This window comes from Buceros rhinoceros, unplaced genomic scaffold, assembly GCF_000710305.1.
Source record: "Buceros rhinoceros silvestris isolate BGI_N320 unplaced genomic scaffold, ASM71030v1 scaffold6291, whole genome shotgun sequence".
In the NCBI taxonomy this organism is placed as follows: domain Eukaryota; kingdom Metazoa; phylum Chordata; class Aves; order Bucerotiformes; family Bucerotidae; genus Buceros; species Buceros rhinoceros.
Window position 1 is genome coordinate 64528 of NW_010394740.1, and position 18948 is coordinate 83475.

Below are 18948 nucleotides of genomic sequence, written 5' to 3' on the forward strand. Positions count from 1 at the left end.
CAATAAAAGCTTTTTCTTTTTTTTTTTCCTTTTTGTTTTGTTTTTAAACTCACAGCTATGTACATTTTTACAAAGTTTCTTTAAATATAGTTCAGGCTGGCAAGTCATCTCTTTGCACAGAACTATACGTATTTTACTGCATAGTCAGTCCTCCTCTTTTTTTTTCATTTTTGTTTTTAATACTAAAATTCTATTTCCCCCGTCTGGATTACAGCTTCATACGCTGGGTAAAAGCCCATGGTGATGTCTTTGTTTTAACAAGGGCCATTCATGGTATGGCACATAAAGAATTTTTTTAATTATTTTATTTATTTAAAAACAAAAAAAAAACAAAAAAAAAACCAACCCCAAAACATCTGTACAGTCACTGGCTCTGTGTTCCAGAAGACTCTGCTTTACTTGTTTACACTCAAAACACCATTTTAAATGACTTCTTCTGGCCTCAACTTTCAATCAAAGTGGCTGAGATCTTAAAGCAGTATCGTAACAGCAATGTACACTTTTCACATTTCACAGGGTTTGTAGTTGATCTTTAACACCAGAGAGTTTCTGTGGGAAGGATCAGTAAGAAAATAATGACTGTCCTTCTCTTTTACTTGTTTTGACAAGGCGTTCAATGGATGGTATTACAACATTTTCCTCTTCTTTTTTTTTTCTTTTTTGGTTTTTTGTTTGTTTGTTGTTTTTTTGTTTTTTCTTTCTTCCAAGTGGCTTGTGGGAGTAGAGGGGGAAGGGCTGAGCTATACCCTAGTGGTCGAATGTCCATGGGGCAAATTTGTACTGTTTTGTCCTCCACTGAAGGTGTTGAAAGTATGCAAAGGCTGCATTCCTGTTAATGTATTTGGAATCATGGTTATGGTGTTGGGTGTCATTAGCGGGATGTCATCTGGGGACCTTCTCAAAGTCAGCGTGTAGTCGGGTGGACAGGTTAGTCTCAGTGTGTCATGGGCCTGCAGCGATTCGCACTCGTGGTCGTGTTCTAGCTGTTTCATCTGCAGTGACATAATCTCTTCATTTTGTATGTGTGCAATATCATTGGTTGTGTTCCTCTGGGGGCTAGGGCGCCTGTGAGTCTCATGACGCCGCTTGTCCTTCTTGTAATATAATGCAGCAAAAGCTAAAATATTGAGGAACAGCAAGGATGCCCCCACGGCAATGGTGACGCTCAGCTCTGTGGAGTAATCTCGCTTGTTTTCTATCAGAACTGTTGTATCTTCTGGAGCTGTTTTATGTGTGTCTTTTGAATGTTTGGGATTGTTGACAGGTGTCATTGCTGGGCGTTTGGTGGCTGGCCACAATTTACCAGGAGAACGTCGTGTCACATAAGGAAACGATGTCATGTCAGGAGGGGGGACTTTAGTTGTTGTGGAAACGTACTGAAATATTTCATTCAGGTTGTGAAGGTGTGGTACTAGCTCCAACCAGAAAGCAACTTTTGTTGCTCGGTAGTGATCACGAACTCGGGGTTTCAGGCCAATATGCAGATAAAGCTGGTCTTTAGGATTGTATTTGGACCAGGCCACTTCTTCAAAGCGGTTGGGTTTTGTGTGGATAAACTTTGTGTCCTGTGGAACAGGCTGGTTTGGGTCTCTACAAAAATAAAAAAAAGCAATATTATAGGCATTAAAAAAACAAAACCAAAGGCAACCCCCCTTCCATCCTTTAGTTAATGATTTCTTTGATAATTAACAACTTAAAAACAGAAGCTAAAAATCCCTCTGTAACTTAGCAAAAAGAAAATTACTTACTGTACAGTGCATCTCAGACACTGCAATACTTTCTTACATGAAAACAGAGTCACATTTGTGTTTCAAGTCCCAAAAGCTCATCTGAAGTTCTGTGATTCAGTATCATACTCCAAAGCTCTTAGAGAGTACATTTCCCCATACTAAAGATGTAGAGTCAGCTCTTCCTGAGGTTTGACATTGACTTTCTCATTAAAGGCACCACTACTTCTACTGCTCTAAGAGGTGAATATGGGCATCTAATCACTGTGACAACGCTGGAAGTCCATGTGACCATAAGAATTTATACTAGCTGAGTATACTACACAGAAAACTTCAAAACATGAAGTGGTAAGGCTAATACATAAAACTGGGAATTATTTCTCTTTTTGTTCCTTTACTGGGCTATTAGTCCCCCTTCATTTGAATATCTGCTTTAGGGAAAAGCCTTTGAAGTATTTGAATGTTGCAAATTTTTCCATCATTTGCATTAGCAGATGACTATGTGAAAGTTCTGTGTGATCATTGCTAATACATAACTAGGTTTAATGGCTGTAGGACAGTGGGCCTATATTCTGTCCCAGTTTGTAGGGATGAGAAATATATTGGCTGAGATCAATGAGTTTTATAACAGTTAAGTAGTGGAGTATATACAACAGTACTAGTAGTAGAGATAAGAGTAGAACGCTAGTCAGAGATACTTTCAAAATAGACAACTCAAACCAATGGCACAAAAAACTTTTAAAAGTGGTTAATGTCTACGTATCCTTATAATCTTGGTAAACATTCTCTAAATATGATTTCCTCTTGGCATGAGAATATACAGAAATTTAAAACTACCAATACTGAGTTCAATATTCTGTTGTGTATGCGTTTGAATCTTCTTTTGCAGCAAAGATTATTTTCTGGGACTTTGTGTTGTATTATACTGAGAGTATATTATTCATTTTCTCTGCATTACTCTGAGAACTTTCCATTCTCCTTTCCACTCCCATATGCATCAGTTTATTTCCTGTGGAAATGATTCTAATGTTTTCTTTTTCTTCCAATATACTGTTATGTATGTTACGGGAATACCAAGACCCACCTCTACAGCTTTTAAAGCATCTTAGCTTTTTTCTTTTTCCATTTTCAAAAGCTCATTGACATGATTGCATAGCTTAGCATTCCTTTGCTGTTCGTAAAGAGATACTCAGCTCTTAAACCAGACTGGTAATTTCACTTTAATAATCATGATTCCTGTATTCATCTGTTTATCTGAAATAATTTATCTTACCTTTTTTTTTCAGTGAAAGGAAGATTTCTTCTATATAATTTTGGTACTTTGGTTTATTTATGCTTATGGTTTTAAGTATTTGGGGGTTTATTGGGTGGTTTGTTTTTTAAAAAAATATTGCTGTATCAAAACTTTCACATCTCAATAAGATAAACTAGGAGTTCTAGAAGTGTGGCTAATTCATCTATGTATTTATTTTTCATTTTATGTGGTAATAGTTAGCTAATTCTATTAATTCTGAACAAAATTATAATTGCTTAGTAATTGTTCATCCTAGCTGAATCTAGAGAAGCAATATCCACCTCCAAGCAGTACAGTAGCAGATGTATATTGCTATTCTGAGGGATTCTAACATGTATTCAAGAAGGTAATAAAAGTTTTTATTTTGTTCTTAAAGAACAGAGTGAAAGATTTGGCAAACCCAGGGGAGAAGATATTGGCCCAATTCAACATATCTACTACTACAGTACCTTGGAGTTCAACACATACATTCTAAAGCAAAATAAAAATCAGTAGGATTACCAAAACACAAAGCATTTCTCTTTTCAGAAACTCAAAATCCCACAAGAGTTACAGCAGAAAGTCCATCTAGTGTTCTCTCTACTGGGTGTTCTGATTCATAGCACAAAAGATTCTGGGAAGACTCTGGGTCCTACAGAAATGTCTAAATTGAGTTAGCTCATGTGAACGTGTTGCACTTGATACACAGTAGAGGAGATGAAGCAGCTGAGTACTCATTTCAATGGGCCAGGCTGGACATGCACTTCTTTTTATCTTTTTTTTTAATGGCCCTATAAAAATGACAGCCAATTATGATTTTAGCAACTAAACATTGTTTAAATTAGCATCCCCTTCCCCTACAAACAAGTCAGTAGCAACCTCCTTTTTCGTTTGCCTCTTCCTTTCTCTACACTCATCTCTCCTTTTTAACTATATATATTAGGAACAGCCAATTATGCTGCCACCTCCTCCAAACACGAGACAAAACTATGTTACGTGAGGCTAGTTTTGGATTTCAGGATTTGTTTACACAGCTGTGTGTGGGCATGAAGCTGTCCACTGAAACAAGGAAGAGAAAAAAATTTAGCCAGCCCTACAGACAACTCAATTTTTTGCTGAGGTTATCAGAACTCTACCATTGACATCAGCTCCAATAACTGAAAAATGGTGTGAATATTCTCTCTGGATTTGGAAGATAAGAATGTAAATGATTTTCTTTTCCCCCTTGAAAAAAATGGAATAACTAAGTCAAGTCCTACATAGAGCATCTAATATGATAGAAGATCATATGATGGTCTTTCTTGTCTTATCTAAGTTATTTTTTTATTAATGTGCAGAATCATCTGATTTCACCTATCAATTTTTTCCCACTTTCAGTCTGCACTGATTTTGATCAATTTGACATGCTGCTGTTTATTGACTTTTAATTCGCATCTCATGGGCTATAAATGTACGTTCAAAGCATTGATTTTTTCTCAGGTGATATGAAGTGAATCTGTCTGCAACAGATGCTGACTGAAGAGCAACACATATTCCTGTTCACAAGGTGAATTGGTAGCTGACCTGGAGGGCAAATGAGGGAACTGAGTATTTCATATCCGGTGATATTGGCATGGGAAGAATCATGTGGAATCTTCAAAGTTTTCTCTTATCCTGAATTCCATATAACATTTTGAAATACCATTACTCTTTTAACTATTTCCATAACAGCATTAACTGTCACTCAGGACAAAGGAACTGTTATGTTAACACTTAAAGTGTTTTATTGTTTTGAGTTGTTCTCTAACTTCATTGGAGAGCAAAATGTCGTAGCAGTTACATACTGAGGCTGTCTCCAAGACATCAAAAGGCCCCTTCATAATTTATTTTCTTTCAGCAGTCCTCTTTTCTCCATATGGGAAAAAAAAAAAAGCCCAAGAGAGAAAAACTGTATGGCATTTCTTCATGCTTCTGCTGATTTTTTCCTGTTGTCACAATATTAATAGTGGTACAGCCTGAAGCACTGGTACACAAACATATTTTCCCTTACCTCCTTTCCTCACTTGTCACCAGATCACACTGTCACCATACTCCCAGTCAGCTATTATATCTACTAAGGAAAGCAAACCTTAAGTAGACTGTTTTGTTTGACTAACACAGATTGGCCATTGAAAACAGTTATTTCTTCAGACAAAAGCATGAAAAAGAAAGCTCATAAACGAGTTCACAGAGAATTGAGTTGAAAATATGCTTTAATCATTGTAAATTTAATTGCGCCTTCCATTAGAAAGCCAAACTGAATACAAAACATAGAAGTCCTTAATAACTCAGTTGGGTTTTTTTGCTTTAGAATCAATGTTAGTAAAATAATTGATGAGTATTTATCTAATTTACAAACCAAACGAGGATTTATCCTTTAGGTCTTTATCTTTCCCGTTACCAGCTTAGGTAGAACTGGATAAATGGGAGCAAAAATAGAGTATTGTAGCTCCTCAAAGAAGGTTAATTTTTAGAAACCCGGTAGATGCCTCTAATGAGAGCATGGCTTCATATCTACTCTATGAAACTTCAAATCCTTCTTCACAAGACTGTAGCTGGCACAATATGTGTGAAGGACTGGCACACATCCCTCATGTCATTCACTCTCCCCCTGCTGATATATCTGTGAAGGATGTAACGCAGCCCTTACTAACAGAACATTTGAGCATATAAAATCACCGTTACAGCTAGGATAGTACTACTGGCAGCAGACCGAAGCTTCAAGTTCATCTCTTAATGAAGATCTCACATATAATTTTGCACATGGTGGAATCAAAAGCTGTATTTTCATGTCATTTTTGTATCTCAAATGTAGCTTCTCACACCTACTCTGCAACAAATTGCTTTCCTATTTCCGAGGCATGTTAGAAACATAATTTTGAAAAGGTCCAAAGGACTGTTAATGCGTATCTTAGTTTAACCTCAGCCAGCAGCTAAACACCTCACAGCCACTTGCTCCTTCTCCCACAGTGGCAGGGGGAGGAGAATAGCAAAGAAAAGTCATGGGTTGATATAAGACCGGTTTAATAATGGAAATAAAATAATAAAACAATAATAAAAATAATTGCAATGAAAAATTAATAAAAAGAGGGAGAAATAAAAGCCAAGAAAAGACAAGACAAGTGATGCACAATCTAATTGCTCATCACCCACTGACCAATCCTGAGCAGGGATCTGTCCCCCCTCCCCAACTCTAACCAATTTATATACTGAATGTTAGGTTCTGTGGTAGGGAAAACCCCTTTGGCTGGTTTGGGTGAGCTGTCCTGGCCATGGTCCCTTCCAGCTTCTTGCACACCTACTCACTGGCAGATCGTGGGAAAGTGAAAAATTCTTAACTTAGGATAAGCACCTCTTAGCAACAACTAAAATAATCTATAACTTTATCAACATTATACTCATAGTAAATCCAAAACAAAGCACTGTACCAGCGTACTAGGAAGAAAATTAACTATCCCAACCTAAAGCAAATCAATGGAAAACAAACAAACAACAACCTCAAAACAAACAACTGTCATCATAGCAAGGTAAAAAAATATAGGAAACGTAGTACTAACAAAACGCAGCTTCCACAGTTTCATTTCAAGCATGATCCATTTGCCATTAAACATTTTGTCACCTCCTATTTGCTAGCTCCAGTAACTGACTTCAAAATAAAACACAATAAAAGCACTGTGCCTTCTGCTATGTCTTTGACACCTGGTGATTTTACAAGATTGACCTGCCCTCCAAACTCAGCATTGGCAGTAGGACCTTTAAACAATGTGTGTTTTTTAGCAGTGGGTGGCATGTTAGAACGATGCACCACCTGAGCCGTAATTATACAATAAGTACCTGGATGCAGCCTCTGTGGGAGAGTCATCAAAACTGGAAAAGTCTCAGAGACATTAAAATTAGTTACATAAATCTGCAGTTTTATTGTTCAGGGCTCACCTACAGGGAAACGTGGAATAAAAATATCTTTCAATTAACAGATTTTTCACATGTGTTGCTGTGGGTATAAACACAAATCAGGCCAAGGTTTATCAGAATAAGGATGGGAAACAATCCGTTTTAGAAAGGGTGGAAAAACCCCACAAAATAAAGCCCCCAACAATGCAGTCTTGAACCATACAAATTTTACTGAGAGCTGGGGGACTTGAGTGGGCACATTGATTCCAGATTGCATGTGGGAGGGTAGAGAGGAGAATGGTCAACCCAGATATGTACCCTGTTGCTCAGAGTCTGAGGTGCTACAATCTTCCCTTTTCCATTGGAGGCATCAGAGGTACAGAGCAAATGTAATATCAAAATATTCTTTTCCTTCAAGTATTCTCTTGCACTATCCAGAACAGTTAATTATTGTTCATATAAACAAACAAAAAAAAAAAAGAGCAAGATAATGCGTCTTGTGTTGCTCTTTTTCTTTCCATGTGAAAACCGAAATTTTACAGCCAGAGATCATTTTTAATGACAAATCTTTCAGACTGCCTATAAAGGAGCAAGTCTGTAATAGAAGGTGTACCCCATTCCTGTTTCATCAGCAATGGTGAAGGTTCAGAAATGACTAATGGCTCTCTCAAAGCACCTGTTGTGCCTTTAGTTGTAGTGTGACAATGGGTTCATAACCAGAGATTTGGGTGATGGCATGTATAGCCTGCTGAAATTAGCTTTTGGCTAACAGCTGGAAAGTGCTTGCAGTTATGAGCCATGGTGGCAGCTGGGACTGCGACAAGCTCCTGTCAGGCTCAAAAAATTGCTTAAATATGACTTCTTATTCTACAAGGAATAGTCATACAGTAATTGTAAATGATAGTGAGACTGTGGAGATTTTGCATTTCCGTAATAATTCCAATAATGTATATTTGAGAAGATCTGAAGTCCTATATGTATGTGTGGCACTTCATCTATAAAGACAGAGTGACGGTGTAATCATCTTTCTGAGTGTGTGGTACAGCCAGCATGTGGTATTCTCTGTCCACGAAGCAAGCTTTCATTCCAAAATTTGCCCATCCAGTACCCATGACTTCCTGTTGCCAAATATATCCAAATATTCCGCAGTTCACTCACTATCGTTGGAACACTGTGGGATTTCTGCATGCAAAAGTACCTGTTTGTCTAAAATGCAGTGCAACAAAAGCTGTCTTTTTGCCTTGTAAATTGACCTGAAGCATTTTATTGCTTTTTACTCAATTCATGTTTGAAGTTTTTGTTAAGACTGCAAAATCTCTCTCCCTTGAACAGTATTCGGATTCATTAAAGAGCTGGTGAAGCCTCTGAGTATTTTACCCTCGGCATCCCTGAATGTTTCTTATATAGCTGCACACACCAGTTACTGCAGTGCAGTAAAGCTGCAGTTTCCAGAGCCCAATCCTGCCATTAAGCATTCATGGGAAAGATTTACAGCTCCTTTGTGCCACAAGTATCTTTGTTTTAATTCAGTACCGAAGACTCAAGGTTAGCAAAAAAGCCCTTGCTGCTCAAGTAAAGCACTGCAATACTCTTTAAAAGAATGCTATAGGAAGAAGAAAGAAATTATTAATAGCACTCGCAGATTAAGCTGCTTTGAGGGTTCTTTCCTTGGCGTTTACAACTCTGCTTCGGCAAAATTGATGTCTTTATTTTGTTTCATAAGAAGCATTAATTTAAATTTTTAACCTTTTCAAAGCAAAATTTATATCTGAGTCTCTTCTTCATTTCAGTCAAGTACTTATTATTGCCACTATAGCCCTCAGAGGGAAAAATCTTTCCAGTGTCTGCCTTTCTGTTCCAATTCCTCCCTGAGTTCCCATCTCTGTGAAGGTTGCTTAGAAAAAAGAACTTCCTTTCTTTTGTAGCAGATAAGTGCTATCTGACTGACAGTTCCTTCTTCAAGTAGTAGACATGTTGCCTCTGATTTTTTAGTATCTTAGTGAGCTGCCTTTTCTCTGAGACATGCTTTGTTTTAATAATCGCCCTATTTTTAAAATAAAAAATAGAGTGCATTATTATTCTCACTGAGCTACTGAAAGAAAATAGTTTGAGGGAACACACTAATTAAAAATCTATTAAATATGAATAAGCCCCAGTTACTTTCTGTCTTATGCAAATAGTGCTATAGTACTACTGCAGGATCAGGGTTTAAAGCCACTGCAATGGTATGCTATTTTAGAAATTGACTATCGAAAAAAGGAGTTAAACTTACCCAGTTTTGGCAAAGTTAGTCCAGTACGTCATGACTACTGCACTAAGCATGACATCATTCTTGGAAAAGTTGCAGTTGAACAATTCTGTGGGGCCAATCATAGGAATCCCAAACACATAAGGGACTTCATCGCCATGAGCTGAATCAGCCCAGCTGGGTTTCATTTCACTTTGGCAATGGTGGTAAAATGCATAGAAATATGTTGGAGATCCGTACTGGGCATGAAGGTCAGCAGTAGCAACAGCAGGAGCAACCCACTGGTGGTCTGTAAAAAGAGCAACCAGGGTCTTCCGTCTTGTTTCAGGGTTTTCTTTGTCTGCCCAATCGGTGTACATGAATTTAATGGTCTCTCGCAGTGTATCTTTCCCTTCTGGATAACCATATAGATTGTCCACAAAATTGGAGACAGAAAAGTCAAAATCATTGGGGGAAACACCATCTTCATTGTCTACAATGCCATCCACAAATTTCAGACCTTCCCCTTGATTCATACCCAGCATTATATCATAGTTAAGGAATTCCCCCTGCTCCATGAGAATCTGAGGGTCATCTGGTATCACGTCTCCATCTATCACAGGCCCAAAGGCAATGTGGTATGTGGCTGGAGTGATGGTCTGTTGAATGAGTTCTTTGTAATTCTTATTCCGAAGACATTCAACCAAATCAGTGGTATCCAGCATGTCGCAGCCCACTTTATCTGCCAATATCCGAGTGTACTTGGCAGGCTGATAGTTCACTGCCCAGCTGGACAGGGCTGTTCCACTCTGTATGATTGCCTTTTGGAACAAACCTGCAGGTGCAAATTGTTTAAATGCAAACCCAATTATATATTTAAAAAAAAAAAATTAAAAGCAGCTTTCACTAAGCAAAGAAAGCTTTGATTATACAATAATTAAAGGAAGCATATAGCTAAATTTCCGTTCAATTTCCATATATTCTACTCACAGCTCCCTTTTAATAATATCTCTAATAAGCTACTAATTAAAATCTCTCTTGTTCCTGATGCTCACACGCATAAAGCATGAAGGTTTCGGGTTACTGTTTCAAGAACAAAACTCCTGCTTGTACTGCAGTTTTCTTGCATCTTTAATGGAAGTCCCCTAGCTTCAGCACAGTGGTAGTCCTGTAACAACTTCTTTAAAGGAGTGGCAGCTACAAGCAATCATATCCTCTCCGACATGTAAATGACTCTCATAAATGTGCTCTTCAGTAGTTTAAAGGTCAAATGAAAATTACACACTCTCATTTCCTTCACAGAAGGCATGCAACATATAATTTGAAAAAATCTACTCTGCTAAAATAACTTTAATAGGCTTGAGTCTTCTAGCTGGACATCATTTTTTCTTTATTATCTTAGGGGTTTTTTAATTATTATTATTTTGTGTGAGTGCATGTGCTAGCACTGCCTATATGTTGAATTAAAATATATTCTCATTTTGAAGAAGAGAATAAGAGACAATTCAATAGTTCTTTCTAGTTGTTTTAGAGATATAATATAAAGAGAAGTGAAAGACCCGGTCTGAAGAGCTTCTTTGTGTCAGAGCACTGAAAAGCAACTGGAGCTTACTGGTGAATCTGCCCCATCTGTTTTTTCCTGGTAAGACCATTAAAATGGCCTATTTTAGACTCAAACTGCAATGCCTGGGCCTCTTCTGCACGTGGTTCCTACCATCAAGCTCTTGCAATGTCAAAGACAGCAACAGTTACAAAAGCATTTAAAGACCTTGAAGGATTTATGGGAAAAACTGGCTGTGGTTGATATACCTTTGTGATAATTGCTTATTATTGCACATACTACAAAATATCAATGATGTGATTAGTTAAGTTTTTCATGGTTCCATCTGATTGATTTTGGCCTACTCAACAGTTATTTACTGCACCCTATTTGTTTCAATAGACTAAATTGTCAGGCATAATTCTATGTATTTCCGAAGTGTTTACCAGCAGCACTGCTACAACTGCTTCCTAGGGCTTATTAATCCTTATAGATTTCGGTATGTTTTAATGTGATAGAAGTAGAATATACTTATAAATACAATAGCTATTCTGGTCTTGTCTTCTTTTATAAATTATTCGTATATTTGTTCTTATTATCAGAATTTTTAAGAATTATCTTATTATCAGTACTGGTGCTGTACATTCTTGGGGTGTATTTTTTTGCGGGGAGGGTGAAGTATTGAGGGTAGAAATGCCACAGCCCAAACACCTAGCAAAATATTAAGAACTCTGTGTGGGATCGGACACTACTTGTGGTGAGTGAAATACAATTTTTAATAAGGTAAAGTTATATTAAGTAACGAAACCATCTAAATGCATGTTGAAAGTGCAGACAAGAGAGTGTAAAAAATGAAAAAGGTCATTGCTCTTTTCCATTTTAATTAGGGCAAATTCTTTGACAGGAGCCAGGACAGACTGTTGATACAGCTAGAAAAAGTATAGTATTGCCCATGGCATTTGTTGCATGAAATTTCTGCTATAAAAGAATTTAATTTTTCGTATCAAAATATTTATGTTGACTAAACCAAATCCAGAATAGTAGCTAGTAGGAATTTTACAAAAATTACAGACCTCATGTAATTCTGTATCAGCCTACCTGATATGGCCATTTTCATTACACGATAACTTTTTTTGTCTTTTTTTAAAATACTTCTCTCAGAAGTTTGTTACCTTCTGAATAGTGAGAGAGTGTCAAGAGACTAACACAGGAAGCTCCTGCTCCAGATCCAAAAATAGTAACCCTTTTTGGGTCTCCTCCGAAAGATCCAATATTTTCTTCAATCCAACGTAAAGCTTGGATTTGGTCAAGCAATCCATAATTGCCTTTTGCAGCTTGGTCCCCAGTGCTTAAGAAACCTGTAAGGCAAAAAAGATAATTTTAGTTCACCAGATAGAGAGTTAGCTACAGGGTATCCACATATTCAAAACACAGCTCCCCATCTTTTCATCTTCTGGGCACTTTTTTCTCTTCTTTTTTTTTAAAGGTCATGGTCCTAGTTAAATGTCTCCAGTGCAGGCAGTGGAACTCATTATGCACACTGTTTGGCTTTGGTTTGTTTTCCCCTACCGCAGATGTCACATTTGTGAAAAATCATTATTTCCTTTTTGAAATAAACCTATATCAATGCAACAATACAGACTGAAGATTTGAAACATTTGATAACGTTATGTGAGTAACGTACAAAAACTCAAGAAATCATTTTTGTGCAAAGTGAGTTACCCCATCTTCCACTGAGGACAAGGCTCCCTAACACATTAATTCAAATGCTTCTTACCTGAACTACATAGCTCTTTAAATTATTGTACTTGTGATATGGATAGACATACTCAGAAGAAAAGGATGTATAAAATACTAAAAGGAACAGGAAAAAGCCCAGGAAAAAAATTACACTCCAATTTCACGGAGATTATTTACAGGGAAGATAGCAGGTAAATCCTTGGCAATTCAGCTTTTGGTAGGGAGGTTTTATCTGAACAAATCTGGTTTTGTCTCTTTTCTTGGAAATTGCAGGGAAAGCTGTACTGCTATTTTTTGCTCCTGTACGGTGGTTATCAGATTTTAGAAACACAGCATGGCACGTTTGCTGCTTGTCTTGCAGCTGAGAACAAAATGACCGAAAGACTAGGACTGAGATTAATTTAGCTTTTCTGAAACCAGCTAAGGTGAAACAAGGCAGTTATCCATGCTGCTTATCATTCACAGTTAAGACCTTGTGCTACGTCCAAATTACCACATCGAGCCAGGTACTCAAATCCTCTTTTTAACTCGCACAGACCTTTTCCTGACAGACAACTGGAATTCAGAAATCTATTAGAAATACTTTACAACATATGAAAGTTTTCAGATGGACATTACTGATTTGGACATTGCTGACAGCTGCCTATCAAGACAAAGCAAGGAAATCATTTGGCTAGTGTTTCCAAGCTAATTATTAGTTCAGATAAATTTGCCAGAAGAGGGCCCCAGGACTCAAGAGATCTGCAGTCCTGGAGCAGTCTGAGATGAGAGGGTCTGTAATCTTGAGCTATCTTAGCCTGCTGTGACAAGACCTTCGAGCTCCTAGGGAGGCCTGTAAGGCAAGCCTGAGGTCCCTAGGAGAAAAAAATATCTTGGAGTACATTTCACCTGCTTTGGCAAAGGCGAACAGATCTCTTTCCTCTGGCTATAGTTATTTTTTCAGTAATAGGAAGAATGAAAACACACAGGGTGGAAGGGATTCACAGTACGGAAGAAGTGGGAGAAGAAAAGGCAAGAGAAAAGAAGAGGATGTGTTGGACATTTACAGCTGTCATACTTTCACCGTAATGTTTTTTATGATAAAATTCCTACAATGAGATGCAAAATCCAGACTCCAGGTTTAAAAGCAAGATCACATAAGGACTAAATGCTAAATATAGAATGCTACATGGCCTTACAGATTTCTACATGCAATGATAGGCATGATTGAATGGAACATTTTACCCTGCACCCAAAAGAATCTTTTACATATTCAATTGCTAATTATTAATACATATTTAATGTCAGCAAGTGTCTGATGAGCCCTTTATTTTTTTTCACAAAACAGTTGCTTCAATTGCAATAACACGAATCATATCCTTATTGCTAAATAGCGTCCGACACAGCTTTTTCATTAAAAAGTCTCTAATAATGGCAAGCACAGCAGTTAGAATAGAATAGCAGTTAACGTAGTTTTTCTCTTCTGTCACAATGGGGAACAAACAAACTCTTAATCCACAAATGCTTCAATTTTTTTTTTTCTGGCAAATGTGGTTTTCTTCTTTTTCACATGCCTTTATTATCTTTTTTAGGACTATCAAAGAAAGAATAACCTGCTGTCTTTGTTGCTGCAGCGCACAGCAATATTCTATAATATTCCATAGTTAAGCCTTTATTCAATCAGAACTATTAATTCCCTGGGAGAAAGTGACTGTTGTAACCTTTAAAGCAGCATGGTAATTAATAATCAGAGCCTAAACACATTTTAGCTCTTCTAGCAGTATCAAGCTAAAGATGGTTGAACTTTGCAATTTTGAATTCTTTCCAAATATACTAAAAGGTGACTGAGTAAAACTGCAGTCAATGAATATCTGATGTTATTCAAATGAAGATTCTTTTGTTTCCACAGTTCTCTGTTGGTTCTCGTTAATTGCAAGGACAAATTTTCTTAATTTAAAACCTAACCATCATGGCAAAGTGTCAGCCCCAGATCACACAAACTGAATTCATAAATATGTCTTTCTTGATGAGTACATATTTTCTTTCATTCTCTGAATTCCTGATGAAAAGATTTGTTCAAAGACATTTCACGAAATTCAGGCAAGGATTAACTATTAGTCCAGAAATACAAAACACTAAGAGATTTTATTTTTTTTCCTGTGACTTCTGTGAAGATTTCAGAGCAGTATCTTCATGTGTCGTGCTAAAATCATGAACAAACGAGAGTGCAGGGTTTTTTTCTGAGATGTGCCTTTTACATATATGTTTTTAAGTGCAGTTAAGAATATTTCCTGATTTACAGTTTGGCGTGATTTCTGTGTTCAGAAAATGCTTAGGTAGGGGTTTTTATACAACCTGCAAGTTCTTCTCACTAGCCTAATGTAACAGAGGAAGGAATGACAGTAGTTGAATATGGAAAACAAAAAGCCTTTTTTCCCCCCTGTATAGTGATAGAGAAAGCCATTAACAGTAATATTCAGTTCTTGACTTCTTAAATCTATCACCTCTTAAATAATGATTCGGAAGGGTGACCACACAGCTCTCCCACTGCAAAATGCCATAAACAGCAAGGGCTGAAAAGGGGGAACGTGAGTGCATTCCATGTATGTCGAGTGAAATACCCCAAATTTTCTAAGGGGATATTTTCTCCAAACTTACTGTGCCAGAAGGAAAGATGACCACCAGCTGAACTGAGTAGTAACCAAGGAATTAGAGTCTTTGGAAGTAAAGGTCAGCTTGAAAAGAGGGGCAAAAGAGGAGCGACAGTTCTTGAGAGTAGAGAGAGTAGGTGGGAAGGGGGCAGCAGCTGGACAGATTTTGTGAGAAGTGGCCAGTGATATTGCAAACGGCCTCCAGCCTGGACAAGCACCTTCTTGTGGGGCACTTGCACCCAGCCAGGGGCTGGCACACAGAAGGACCCTCTTGGCACGTGTAGGGCCTCATGAGGTGTTTTTTACCCTGTTTGGGTCAGTAGGTGGTCGGGAGTGGCAGGAGCTCACTTGATGCTGCTCCAGCAGCCATATGTCCCACACAAAGCATGGGGGAACTTCCACACACACCCCGCTCCCGACAGGGCTTCTGGTGACCCACACAGCCTGGGGGTGGCTTGGTGTACACTTAGATCTGTCTATTTGTGTATGCAATTAGATCTTTCGGGTATTAGATACAGAAGGGTGTTTAGAAATTTTCCACTGTTTACTAACCATTCTTAAGCGTCTAGTATTGTAGTTTATCTTTCGTATTGCTGATATTGATCCTGAAAGCATAGCCCACTGAGGGCTGGTTAGTTATATGTCATTAACAAATCAATAAACTGCTTTGATACTGATTTGATTTAAAGCATATGAATTGAGCAGCTTTTCCTTATGACAGTTTAGTCTTTAAAAATAAATTAAAATGCATAATTTTATAAGAGGAAACCTATTCTTAATTTGTTTTACTTATTACTTGTAATTAATCTTGCATTTCATTTTTTATACATTCTTTCATGCAGAGAAAAGTAATGCTTCTTTAAATTGAGGTTTTTGAAGTCAGCTTTTTTCCTTTTGTTTCTCTAATTCTATTAAGGGAAGCATTCTAGACAAATGCTTTAGTTTTAACCTGCTAGATTAGCTACAGTCAAGGAGGAAGAAGACTACAAATGGAAATTACTGGGCATTTTCCTTTCCACAGCCTTCAAAAATGAATGGACTCTACATGCTGTCACTTGCACTGTTTTGATAACACAGCGAAGACACAAAGCTACAGACAGAGCTCCTTTAGATCCCACTTACACAAAAGGAAATCCCTAGGTCTACCTTCAGAGTTGTCTTTCCCATTATGTCACAGAAATCTTACTAAGACACTAAACAAACCCCATCAAAACAGTGGTGATATTTCTCCTTTATACTAAAAAGTTGTGTGGGAATCCACAGTGACAAATAGCAGGGACAATATCCAATAAAATCCACCCAGATAGGGGCAATAAAATCTGCCCAGTCAGTTTGCTTCTGTCCAGTTCCAGCCTCCTCTCGTGGCTGGAGGCCATCCCTGTATTAGTATGTAGTACAGACCTGCAAGAGTGAGTCTAAAACAGAATAGCTGGACCTTGCATCCACATTCTACACATTTGATGTACTGGTTTTTACTACAGCCAGACTCTTGTCCAGTCCCATAGACTCAATGAATGACCACTGGTAGACCTTGTGCGTAAGGGGGAGCACATCTTCTAGCTGAGGTACATCTGGAAGGGTCCAGGCTGTACTTTACAGAATCTCTCTGCAATGCAAAACAATGGGCAAGAAGATGGAGACAATATTGAGGTTTTCTGTGGAAATGCACTCTTGATCTGAATTAAAATACTAGAGAGGACATGCTTAGGATCAACATTGTATTCTTCCAACCACTAAATCTCAATTTGCAAGGAGCAGACACAGATGCAGCCTGTCCAGATATGCGAATTGCTGAGTAGGCTGCTTAACAACTATAAAGTATTTGACTTACACTAAATATGATATTGGAATATAATGTATCAGAATACTTAGATGATAGTATTTTCAAATGAAAATTATGCAGTGATTTATGGGCATTGAATAGATAATTTGAGAAGAATAGTGTAAGTACATCAATAAGCAACATCAATCATAACTGACATCTTTGTGTCATATAAACAACCAGGTCAGAGGAGATATGGAAGGATGTATGGGTCACTTTTAACTTTGGATGCCTGAAAACTCTGTATCTAATCTAATAGGTTTTTTGTATTAAAACCTCCAACTACTGTGGAGAGACCAAACAATTCTCCAAATGTAGCTTAAACTCTGGATTGGTTGAATTCCCATCAAAGTAATTTTATTTCTCCATTGAAAACAGACAGATGTAGATGACCGGCTTAGACCTGACGCCTATTTTTTAGACAAGTTTATGTGAAATGTGTCCCTACTAGGCAATAAAGTAATCTCAGTTAATCATGGCTCCTGTTGCTGAGGACAGGTAGTCTGACAAAAGGGCAAACTCTTGATCTGTCTGCTATTGAGGTGAAAACACTGAATGACTCCCCTAACTTCACTCCAGTTTTCCTGGATTTAAGCAGTAGAAAGTGAAGAGGAATTTATTTCCTTTTGAAGACATGTTTCACTGCTCTTTTTTGCTCTGAAGTAGCTGTGCAGAAAAAAGAAGGTTTTATCTTTCAGGAATTACTAACCTAGCCATTGGCATGAATAGTAAATTCACTTTAAGAAGAACAGAAAAAAAAATACATATATTTAGAAAAAAATAAAGACAAAATCCCAACACCATTAAATACAGTAAATTATGACATGAAGACTATGGCTTCAGCCTGAGAGATAAATAAGATCACCGTCTTGTGGCAATTTGCATATATTTTATTCCTATGTACTGATTTCTCATTCTTTTTAAATTATTCAAATAATAGAATACTGTGACAACTTTTCTTTGCCATTTCACACACAGTAATACCCAGGATTACATCACCGCAAGAAAAGCCCATTCTTTATCTTCATATTTTGGCCCCTGGCCCTATTCCATACCAAATCAATTTGATGCTTGGCTGAAAGCCTAAATTTCAACTCTGAGTGTTGAAATTTCTTTATTTATTTTCTTTCTTTCAGGGCTTCTTTCTTTTTTCTTTTTTTTTTTTTTGGTTGGTTGGGGTTTTTTTGTTTGTTTGTTTTTTCTTTTTGTTTGTTTGTTTTAAATTTATACTGCAGTAGATAGTATAAAATCTTCCAGTGGAAACAGATGAGTGAAAGCCCCTATTTTCTTACTTGATCAAAATAGTTTCAAAATTTGCAAATATAGTTTGGTACTGGTAAATTACACAGAATTTAAAATTTAAACAAAACTCCAAAGCAGAAAGTTAATCAGTTATATATTTTTTACTATTTAAGGGACGAAAATACAAAGAAGGAATGATTAAACTTCATTTTATCATACATTTTAGTAGCTACTACAATCAATTTTTAAACTGCATCTTGAAATGAGGTGCACTATTCTCTGCAAATTCAGTACTTTTGCTTCCTCTTTGCCTTTCACAGGTTTTCTTAAAAACAAAATGTTTATTCTCTAAGACGTAGCTCTCACCTAAAAATTAATGCCAAATTTAATATGAGACATTGAACAGCCAAGGTATCATAACGAGAAATTAATGATCAAGAAGACTATGCAAAGTCAACAAGCTAGTGCATTTTGATCGATCTCCTCCTTTTTAAACCTCTGCTGTGTTGTCTGGCTTCACATTTCTTTTGCCGTTATGCCTCTTCTCAATTGCTGCCCAGACCTGTACAGCCTGCTGCAATTTGTTCGTCAGGCAAAATTCTCACAAGTAAGATTGATTGGTACAGCATCTGATCAGAAATATGACATAAACAACACAAACAAGATCCAAGAGACTCTGCTTTGAAGCATAATGATTTCTTCTTTGTTTTCATTTCTGAAATGCCACAGTAGGGCCTTTTAAAAGCAAAGAGCAAATGGCAAGCACACGGCAGAGTCTTCATATCTTCTACCAGCTTTTGTCTGTACATATCACATTTATCACTGTAAAAGCGTACCT

The 18948-nt window shown here is 37.3% G+C and overlaps 1 protein-coding gene across 1 annotated transcript; it reads right to left on the minus strand.

Moving 5' to 3' along the window:
* Positions 1-690: 690 nt before the first annotated feature.
* On the minus strand, positions 691-12034 carry LOC104501489 (neuroligin-4, X-linked; the record flags this gene model as incomplete). Its single annotated transcript, XM_010145305.1, has 3 exons — positions 691-1590; positions 9182-9971; positions 11849-12034. Coding segments are annotated over 3 exons (1826 nt in total), but the record flags the coding sequence as incomplete, so codon positions are not given.
* Positions 12035-18948: the final 6914 nt, after the last annotated feature.